Below are 11,365 nucleotides of genomic sequence, written 5' to 3'. Positions count from 1 at the left end.
CTGTAATTTTCGAATTTTTAACCGGAAATAATCTCAAACGGTGGGGCTGGACTTATTGATGACGAATCCTTTCTCCAATTTGATTCTGTTCGTAATCAGTTCAGGTGTAAAACCATTTTATGCCAATTTTCTGAACTTATTTTTTTCTGGATTTTGCTACTTTGACTTTTTTTTACTATAGTACAAACATTTTAGAGAGGAGCAAATTCACACTATTTTTGGAGGTAGACTTGAACTAATCGTTTGGTTGATAATATCCAAAGCAGTTTTTTCCTCAAAAGTTTTCTTAATTTTATTAGAGTGGGTGAAATATTTGCTTCAAAGGAAGATTTAATAATAATAATTCATATCAAGAAAAACCGTTCTTAACATTATATGATAATACAGCAATATTCAAATTTCGAAGATTGATACGATTGCTTTATTTTTAATCAGGAATTGATGATTATGTTCAATATTCTCTTTCCTCAAGATTCATCGTCACTACAAATCTAAATGAAGAGATAAGAAATCCTCTATATTTTCTATATTTCTATATTGAAGATACCCAGATAAATTTGCTATGATGTCTGAATATGCCCCTAACTTCATGTCAGTCCATTTCTAAAATTGTTTGTTAATATTTTTACAGAGATTACTCTATTCATCAGTCTATAATCCCACTTGAATATGGTTTCGTTATCTTTCAATTGCCCATAGAATTTCTGTATTCAGACAGAACTGCATAATGTATCAGGAAAAAAGATATGCCTTAAAAAATGTGTACTCACAAGAAGAACTGCTAAAATTCCTCTGAACTACGCTTTGGCACAAACACTTTATATTCATATCCTATCCGATAATTTTCATGTCTTCAATAATTTGCATTTACTTGTTCCATTTTCCTAAACTTCGAGGTATTAGATTTTGATTGGAGAAAATGTGCTTACATCCTGTGATAAACCTTAGTCGAGCGATATCAAACATTATGTATACCCTTTTCCCTATTTCCTTTCCTATCGCTGTTAAAATTAATTTTAACCATTTCAAGTACCTACATATATCTATAGTGAGAGCAATGTAAGGATCGATAGATTTCGTTGAGAGAATGTTCTGTGAGTATGACGATTGGTCAAATTAGGAGGCAGTAGGAAAAATGTAGTCATTCATTTTTTTGTTAACTATTAGATATGTATAATAACTGTTGTTTCCTATTTCAATCCTTTGCGCAATCTTTTTCTGGAGGAACTTTTTATTCTGTTGCCTGTCAATCTATCTCCAACTACTTTCACACTGTTTGTTATGATAGATCTTAATAAATCTTTATATGTAATCGTTTTGCTTTATACTAATGAGAGTTTACTTTTTATTTTATATTATATAAGTGAGTACAAACTAATTCCATTTTTTTATTTTCCACATTTCAAATAAACTTTTTGGCATGAAGCAGATATTATCATTTTCCAATCAAACTTGGCAGAGATATTTAACTAGTTGAAAGTTGAAAAATTTAAATTTCATTTGAAATAATCTAGTAGCCTTGGAAAATTTTACGTTGATTTCGCTATTGCTTTTTGTGCCAATTCTTTTGTTTTTGTGATCTTCTTTACAAATCTCTTTTTTTTTTAATTATATGAGAAACTTGAGGTGGAAGAGATCTTTATTCGTGTTAAGCGCAGTTTCATCAACGATGTCGTAAGCTTTTGAAGATTGGAAGACTATTGTTGAAATGACCCTGAACACACGTGGACCTAAGCTTTTTCTATTTCAACCTTTTGTTGTACTTTTTTCACATCATTATTTGGATAATGAACTAAAATATTTCCGAAAACGATAAGGGCTACATCAAATATCGTGAATATGAAAAATATCCAAGAATTCACACAAAGATTTCTGAAATACAAGAATATAGTGATGAAAAGGAAAACCTTATAGTCAAGAATATAGAATGGTGGACTCACAGTCACCTTGGTATTTCCTTGAGTTACTATTGCAGCAGATGTGGTTGTTTCTTTACCGCTTCCTTGTAAAATAGACTCAATTTTTCTCAATGCCTCCTCGGATTTTATACTTGTCTTCTCTGGCAGCTCTGAAACATCGTCGGTCGAGATTTCGAAACTAGTTGGATTACTTGTAGTTGGATTTACTCCTACTGTCGACAGTTTTTCTGTAATTCCATTTTGATTGAACGGAGGTTGGCCAGGTGAGGTTTTTCCTAGAACAGTGATTTCAGTCCTGTTGATTATAATACAAACTTCTCTCGAGTGCATTCTGCCAAATTCCAACTTACCTAGAGTTTCTTGCATCTTTTTCGTTACTCCTAAAGCCTTAAGAGGTGTGATGAGACCAGATATGCTGGTAGTGGTTTCAAGGGCAGTAGAAGAGGTTTTAGAGGAGTTAGTGTTCATGCCTGAGGTACTAGTGGTCGCACCAGAGAGATTAGTTGTCGCACCAGAGAGATTAGTGGTCACACCAGAGGTCCTAGTGGTCGCACCAGAGGTACTAGTGCTCGCACCAGAGAGCCTCGTGGTCGCACCAAAGGGACTAGTAGCAGCACCAGAGGTACTAGTGATCGTACCTGAGGAACTAGTTATCCTACCTGAGGTGCTAGTGGTCGTACCAGAGGAGCTAGTGGTGGCTCCATGGGAAGTAGTAGTTACTCGAGAATTAGATAGGGTTGTTCCCAAAAGAGGGGTTACATTAGACGGGGTGTTGATTTTTGTTATTCCCACACCTTTATCCATTTTATTTCCACTCACTGAAATAGACGATTGTGTCGATTTCATTTCGTTTGTGCCACCAGTTGATAATCCTAGTGAAGTAGTATTTCTACCGCTGAAAATTTTATTTAACACCTTTCCACCAGTTTTTTCCAGATTGAAACCTATTTTCCCCAGATTGCTATCTATTTTTCCCAGATGACCACCTATTTTTCCAATATCTCCGTTTACTTTTTTCCCGGTATCTGGAAAATTAGGTGGTTTGACACCTCCAAAACCCGTTATAGAAAGATTTGGTGGTTTGACACCTCCAAAATCCGTTATAGAAAAGTTTGGTATCCGCGTAGATGCTGTAGCATAACCATTTTTCTCTTTTCCGAGAAAATAATCGATTGTCTCTTCACCTTTTTTCTCCAAAACATTACCTGCTTCATTAAGATCACTTCCAATTTTATTAAAATTTTTTCCAAAATTGTTCACCTCCTTTCCTACAGCTGGAATACCAGGAAGATTACCACCTCCAAAAGATAAACTAGGTAGGGAGACCTTTGGTTTTGTTCCAGTAGGAAAACCATTCCTTTCCTTTCCAAGAACATAATCTATCGTCTCGTCTGCATTCTTCTCCAAAACATTTCCTGCCTTATTCAGGTCACCACCAATTCCATTTAAATTTGCGTCTAAACTTAGACCACGCCCGTGTTGTTTACCTTTGTCCAATGATATTCCTCCAAAACCAGGAACACCCTAGAGAGTTGAGTGTCAATATTTTATTTTTTTATATTTTAGACAAAATATCTCCCATTTCAAAGAGTCATTTTGGCTATAAAATAAACGAAGAAAGCACTGACTTTACGTCAGGTGCTCGTCATTCATGTGACAATTACGCTCTTGAAGACCACATACTTGTATATGGTTATATGAGGTTTCCAAGGGCATATCGCGTATCCTGACTTCGCGTCAGTTCTTTTCTATTTTTCCCCGATTTTATGCTTTCTGATGGCACTATCCACATGGAATTTCGCATGAAACATAAAGTGGGTTTGCGTCTATTTGAAGAGGCAGAATTTCATTTTGAGTAAATTTTGGGTATGTATTTTCCAATATTCTTCTTCTTCTTCTTCTTCTTCTTGAATTTTCTATGGTGCTGATAAAGTAATCAGATTGGAATTCTGCACGGAGCTTGAAATTGTTATCTCATATATCTTTCAAATTTTAATTCCGTCGGTTTTGTGGTCACTGAATTATTGCGTAATTTTTTGTCGATAGTCTTCTTGAAAGTTATAGAGTTCCAAATTATTATAAAGATCCAGGTAGTAAGCTGTGAGGAATAAATTATCTAAGTTTTGGAATCGATGTCTGTATTTTTTGCATTTTGATTCGCAGTTGGTCTTAAACGATGAGGTTCGAATCAATTATGCCTGCCCCTGAATCTCTGGAATGGGAAAACTTATAAACTTGAAATATCCAGAGTTGGTTCAGATCTCGAATGACGCGGTTAAATTCTTCGATGAGCAAAATCTGATAAATTTGAAATTTTGTTTGTAGATGTCAGGTTTTCAAGCAAAATATGAAAAGAAATACCAATATTTCCGTGAAAACAGATCAGATTTCGTTGAAATTGAGTTTTTATATGTACCCACTTGAATGTTCATGCCAAATTTCAGGAGGATTGTCATCCGAGCTTCAAAATCAATTTCAAATTAACGAGTGTGCAAAAGTGTTTGTTCAGGACATTTTTAATATGTAGTTCATTCTATATACATACGTACTATAGACAGTCCATTATTTTTATTTTTATTTGAATGTCCAAATATCAAATCTTCTGCTTCTTCTCCTGTATTCTTCAATAGATTGGTTGCACGATTAAAACCTTGATTCAATTCTTTCTTTGATTTTCCTAGTGATAAATCTGGTAGACCAAATCCACCACCAAAACCCTTTTGTGTGATAAAGGATCATGAAAATAGAAAAAATCAACTTATTTCAATTTCAGTATCAGACGAATTTATAGTAAACATATCTTCAAAAAAGGTCATATGTCAATATTAGTACGGAATACCTATGTAGCTACTACGAATTTTAATTAATTTATTTTCCAACTAATTCCATGAATTTTTTCTTCTAATAATGTATATTTTACAGACTTACATCCATCCTGATAATTATATATTATAATCTCGAATAAAAACTACGAAATCCGTTTCATTCCAAAATTGTTTTCATAATTTCAATATTCACTTATAGACAGCCCGCGCAATTTTCAACTAATGATAGCTTTCAAGTTTCAAAAAATCCCTATTTTCTTCATCGAATTTTCCTCAAGATATGGGCCGAAGTGCTATAAATAGAGTTGTACCCACAAAAATTCAAGGAAAAGAAGATGAAAAAAATTTTCGCTTCAGTATCAATTTCCTGGTGGTTTATAAACGAGCAGTTCGATAATGTTTAAATGTCTGGGTCAGTTCAAGAAGGAAAATTATTATAAACACTGTCAAATCACTTCATGCTGGAACAGTGTAAAATAGTACAAATTTTCAACGATTGTAAACATCACCTAATTTTGTGGTGAAATGTTGAATTGGGGTAAAACCTACTACTTTCCCAGAATATTTTATCGATTTTTAACCACCAGATTTAACATATATGTATACGGATACGAGAATTTCAGAATTTTCCTTTGAGATTTCATTGGGTCCAATTTGTACTCTATTTTGTATTTGCGAAATTTTCTTTCTAGGTTGCATTAGATCCAAGTTCTCTAGTTTGTATCTTAAAAGGTATTCTCTCTTGGTTCCATTAGTCACACTTCGTACTCTATTTTATACCTATTTTTTCTAGATTTCATTGGCTCCTATTTGTACGCTATTCTGTTCTTGATAAATATTATTCTAGGCTTCATAACTCTAAATTGTACTCTATTTTTTACATTAAAAATTTTCTTTCTGAGTTGTGTTCTAATTTGTACGCAATTTAATATCTGAGAAATATTATTTTCAGGTTTCATTATTATCAATTCGTTCTGTATTTTATACCTATGCTAATGATGCTTTCTTTTTATAGATTTCATTAGCTGCAGTTGGTACTTTATTTTGTACTTGTGAAATATTCTTTCTAGGTTTTAGTTCCAATTTGTTTTATATTATACTTGAGAACTTTTCTTTCTAGATTCCATTACTCTATTTTATACTTGAGAAGTAATGTAAATATTTCTTTGGACAAAATTAATTTTTCAGTATGAGCTAGACAGAATTTTCCATTTCTGTTTCAATATATTTTTATTTCTGTTAGAAGCGAAGAGTTTCTGGATTTGTGGAGATAGTTGAATCTAAATATTCTGTTTGTAGGATAAATTTTATTTAGTTCACAAGATATCAAAGATACTATGAAATTTTGGACACTGAGCATAAAATTGCTTTATCATATCAACACATAGATGATGTTTGCACCTTGAAATTCGTGGATCATCTGTGCCAACATTTGTGGAGTTTTTCGTGTCACAAGTAGATATAGTATCCTACTGAAGTTATACCCAAACTTTAATACACGAAATCACCGTTAATTATACTAAAAAAGTTTTTTCTGAAGATCGTTATCGAGAAGTTCCTTGAACTATTGTCAGGATTCCTTTGATTATGTTAGGGAAAGTATAATTTCAGTTGTGGAGTAAAGTGAAAATGAACAGTCTCTCCCCTCACCTGTTCTATGGGATTAAAATCCGATAATGTGGTGGCTTCGCCAATTCATCATGAACTAAAATCAAACAGTTAAGCTTCTGAACCCCAATTTGTTTCCTGGTGTACATTTCGGGAATACCAAACTGCTTCATTGAATATAACCTTAATTAGAAATATTGGCATTTGGTTAATTTTATCTTTCGTTCTAGCTCCTGGATTTGGCACAGCCTTCTCCTCCACCCCTGCAACCACGGCGAATACAGGCTTTAGCTTTGGTTCAACACCAGCCTTCGGGGCGTCTCAAACGCCCGCATTTGGCGCGACAGCCCAACCAACGCCCGCCTTTGGTGCCACCGCCCAGAATCTCTCGTTTGGCGCAACCGCCCAAACTCCTGGTTTCGGAGCCGCCCAACCTACAGGCTTTGGAGCTGCAGCCCAAACGTCCGCTTTTGGGGCCACCGGCCAAACACCGGCCTTCGGGGCCTCTGCTCAGACGCCCGCTTTCGGGAGTACGTCTCAAACGCCTGCTTTTGGCGCCACTGCTGCTCCGGCTTTTGGAGCAACTTCTCAAACATCTGGGTTCGGTTCCTCGTTCGGAGCTAGTGCAACGCCCGCTTTTGGAAGTACCTTTGGTGCTCCTGCCACTTCAGCCCCCGCTTTTGGGTCCACGTTTGGCGCCACTGCTACGTCCACTCCTTCTTTTGGATTTGGTACCTCGACAAGCACTGCGTCAGGTGGATTGTTTGCTGCCACTGCTAGTAAGCCTAGTTTGTTTGGAGCGCCCGCCTCGTCTGCCCCTAGTTTGTTTTCCACACCTGGAACAGGTAAGTCGCTGAGTAGTGTTCTAATTCACACATTTATACTAATGCCAGCATATAATTAAATCAACAAAATAATATTTGAAAGGATTGAATAACGCGAATTACCTTTTATTTCTTTTATCGAGTGAAAACCCTTTACATGAAGTGGTTTTTGAGTTTTGGAAAGAAAAAAGTCAGCTGGAGTCATGTCAGGGAAATTCGGTATTTGTTCCATAATATTAGTTGCAAATATCCATGATTTCTGTCCACCAATCCTTAGTTCTCTTTTGCTTTTAACCCTACCTATATATTTATACTAACCCAGGGAGGCTGTCGATACTTTCGAAACCGACATCATTAGGAGCATTGGCTAATATTTCGTAATAATCCAGAACTGACTTTGCCATGTTAGTGGACCATAAGGCCATTTAGCCCCATACATTTGCACTCTACGAGTTCGGCTATTTCTACCACCTTTCCACAGAGCGTGCAGCCTGACTTACCCATGCGGTACAAAATATTTGCAACGATAGTGTCTTGTCAGCAGTCCGACAATTATCCGAAGCTCAACTCGTGGTAGCTTCAAGAGGTTCCTGGTATAGGTTGGTGAAAGCACCACAAATTTTTTTCCTGCGCAAGACCCGGATTGTTCCTCCAGGGGGTTTTTCCATTTTTCCACTCCCATTTTCAGATCACTGCCTTATATTGGTCTTTTAAAAGTCTACAGAAGAGCCCACGACCAACATGTCTCAACCTTGATTCCCTTTTTGCATGTTCATCGGCTTTTTTGTTTCCTTCAATATGACATATACTACAATGCCTCGGAACCCATAGTAATAAACGCGCAACCTTTGAGGTTCCTTTTGAGACCCTCTTGGGCGTCTCGTTTTGCAGACATAAGATGATACTATGAATTACAGATTAAAACAAAATTCATTATCAATATAGGTGGAACAGGGCTTTTTGGAACGACAACAACATCCCAAGCTCCCAGCCTCTTCGCAACTTCAACAACTCCAAGCTTGTTTGGAACAACCACAACACCGTCCCTGTTTGGCACGAATTTCAACACAGGTTCCACTGGAACAGGATTGTTTGGAAATACTACCGCGCCATCGTCCAATCTCTTCAGCGGATTCGGTTCAACAGCAAGTAAGTCATCCAATTATTTTTCCTATGAGCATGCGTAAAGAAGTACGGCTCAGCAATCGTTTGAATGCATGAAGCTACACTTTAACGTGTGGTGGGTACATTCTGGGCTCATGTTAGGAATATAACTATCATAGCATTTGGATTTTGTGCAACTCGAGTTTTTCAGCATCGACTGGTTTCACTGGATTTGGAGGTACTACCGGATTCGGCGCAACAAGCACAGCACCATCTCTGTTTGGACCTTCAGTTGGGGCACCTTTTGGAGCAAAACCTCAGGAGCAGCAAAATCAAGGTACAGCATACCACACCATAATCTTAATCATAGTGAAGCTGTAAAAAAAAAGGAAAAAGCCATTGTCAATTCAGGAGCTTTTGAGTGCTCGTTCATTCATGCACCAATTGCATCCTTGGAGACCACACATAAATACAGTTCTAAAGTCTCCGAGGGCGTGATTGGCGCATGAAGGAAAGAATGCTCAAAAGCTTCTGACTTCATTTTTCTTGAATTAAATATGGTTCTGACGACGCTATTAGCACCAAATTCTGTGCGAAGCTTGCTTCGTGCAAAATGGAAACATACTTGAATTACAGGGTAATTTTGTTAGGTTACAAGAATTCACCGATAAGTTGTATACAATTATTAAATAGTGTTGGAAATATTAAATTTCATTATTTGTTTCAAACATTTCTGCTTTCTTAACAGATACCCATCTTCAACAAGTGTTGGCCTCGTTCTATGCAGTCAACATTTTTAACGATGAAAGAGACGATATCATCAAGAAATGGAACATGCTTCAAGCCAGCTGGGGAAATGGAAAGGGCTACTATGGACAGAACCAGAACGTTCAGTATTCAAACGCAAATCCTCTGTTTCGTTTCAAGGCCGTTGGCTACAACATAATTATTGATGCTGATAACTCTGAAGGGATGGTGAAACTGACCTTCAATAAGAAGGAAGCAGAGATAAGGTATTCAAGTCCTATTATCGATATATTGTGTTATATTTTCTCTAGAAATACTTCAGAGACTTCAGCATACATTATCGTCGCTTCGATAATCTTACATTTAAATTTCCATAAGTGTCACTTATGTATAACATGTACTCAAAATATTGAAACTTTGAGTATTTCTTTTGATTTAACTCTACCTGTAAAATAAAACGAATGTATTGATTTTCAGAGCTCAAAAAGATGCCATTGTTAATGGAATAAGTGGAATCCTGGGAAATAAACCCAACTTGACAGTTGTGATAGACGACACAAGAGGTATGAACGAAAATCAAACGGAGGTGAGGATAGTTGTTTCCGAGAAGGGGGTAACTGGAACAAGCAGAAGAATACCTGCAACAGATTTAGCATCGTTTTTGAACCAACCAGCACAGAAGCAACAATTAACCAATGTGGGTGTTACGCATATTTGTGCTTTTGTCACCCCAAGCAAATCAGATTTGGAGGAGTATTTGAGCAAACCACCCCCAGGTAATGTTTCTTGATAGAAGTTAAATATACCATAATTGGACAATATTTTTTTTTTTTTATAATGTCCACCATAACTTATTTGCTCATAATGATGATACAATCAATTATTTTTTCAGGAATCGATAATCAGATGTGGGAAGCTGCTAAAATCGACAATCCAAACCCTAAAAAGTACATGCCTATTGCAATTAATGGATTCACAGACTTGAAAAATAGAATGCACAATCAAGAGTATGAAACTGGCCTACACAAAGCCTTCTTACAGAAAGTAGACAAAGATATTTCAGAATTAAGAAAGAAACATGCTTCATCTATTGCACAGATCACAGATTTGAAACAGAAATTTTTACAGTTGCAGCACAGGATACTCAGGGTAATTTATTCATTAATTTTTCTTCTTCAGTTGGAAGCAAGATTTATCAGTAACAGTAATTTTTCCTTTAGGTTTTGGTGAAACAAGAATGCACTAGAAAAGTTGGTTTCACTATTCAACCGGAAGAAGAGCTATTGAAAGGAAGATTAGAAACACTTAATGCCCACTTGAATACACCAACACAATTCAAGGTAAATATTATTCCTATACTTTTCATTTTAAACATGTTGCATTAGTTGATTTTCATACTGTAACTAAATTAATACTTTTTAATGTTATAGTGAATTCGAAGGAATTATTTCAGCCTTTCCGAATTTCCAATTGTTATTTCGTGTGACATAAAGTCAATTATAAATTTTTAAGTGAACTCTACCTTGAGCACAAATGACATGAAAAATTCCGGAAAATTGAAAAAAACTCAGTGTTGCTATTGTAATAGTTGTAATAGTGTTTCAAATTGTATCTTTCCTATTGAAAAATCTGTTATAAAAGGGGTTTTGGTATTTTCCAGGGTCAATTGATTGAACTGATGTCATGCATCAAAACTGTTGGTAATATTGGACGTCAATACAATGAACACTACAACATAGATCCTCAGGTACAAGAAGACATTAAACAATTTCTGCAGATGGAACAGACTGGGATTTCACATCTGATAAACATCATCAACACTGATTTGCAAGCTTTGAAGATAATATCTGAGGGAATGAATCAGTGTTTGAAGGCGAAAGCCCCTATTCTATAAAATTTATTAATTTTCTGCAAAAAATGCATGAAAAAACAATAAATTGTCCTAATTTTTTATAAGATAAGAAATATGTAAAATCTGATTATTTATGATGTACTTTTTGAGGTTTGAAACAATAAAATGATGTTTTAATTAAAATATTCCAGTATTTATATTCTTCAGTATTTTCTTTTTGGAACGTAAATAGTTCACAATTACCGTTGTGTTATATCGAAAACAATTCAATCTCAAGACTGATATTCATGTCACAGGTAAACAAACACAATTCTCTTGATCTGCTTCATTGGTAATAGACTGCAGTGTACCCTTGTTTCAACGCATTCTTTTTACTAAGCGAATTGTAAATTTGAAGCTACCTGTAATGAATGAGACACTATCCATCGCGCTAAGATCCTAACCTAACAACCTGAATAACCCTCTGACAGTTATGACAGGGATTTT

At 35.7% G+C, this 11,365-nt stretch overlaps 1 protein-coding gene across 2 annotated transcripts; it reads left to right on the top strand.

Moving 5' to 3' along the window:
• Positions 1-1,072: 1,072 nt before the first annotated feature.
• Positions 1,073-11,064, top strand: LOC123685293 (nucleoporin p54-like). 2 transcript variants are annotated; one of them, XM_045624956.1, is made up of 9 exons: positions 1,073-1,094; positions 6,583-7,197; positions 8,122-8,325; positions 8,492-8,617; positions 9,029-9,293; positions 9,505-9,803; positions 9,920-10,176; positions 10,248-10,367; positions 10,688-11,064. In XM_045624956.1, exons 1-9 carry the CDS (start codon positions 1,088-1,090, stop codon positions 10,919-10,921), a joined length of 2,127 nt encoding a protein of 708 aa, XP_045480912.1. In that variant the 5' UTR covers positions 1,073-1,087; the 3' UTR covers positions 10,922-11,064. The 2 variants fall into 2 exon arrangements, with proteins under 2 accessions (XP_045480912.1, XP_045480908.1); XM_045624952.1 differs by lacking the exon at positions 1,073-1,094 and adding an exon at positions 5,255-5,282.
• The last annotated feature ends 301 nt before the right edge of the window (positions 11,065-11,365 follow it).

The sequence above is a fragment of the Harmonia axyridis genome, chromosome 1 (assembly GCF_914767665.1).
Source record: "Harmonia axyridis chromosome 1, icHarAxyr1.1, whole genome shotgun sequence".
In the NCBI taxonomy this organism is placed as follows: Eukaryota; Metazoa; Arthropoda; class Insecta; order Coleoptera; family Coccinellidae; genus Harmonia; species Harmonia axyridis.
The sequence above is the reverse complement of the archived record's forward strand: the minus strand, read 5'-3'. Positions and strand labels throughout refer to the sequence as shown.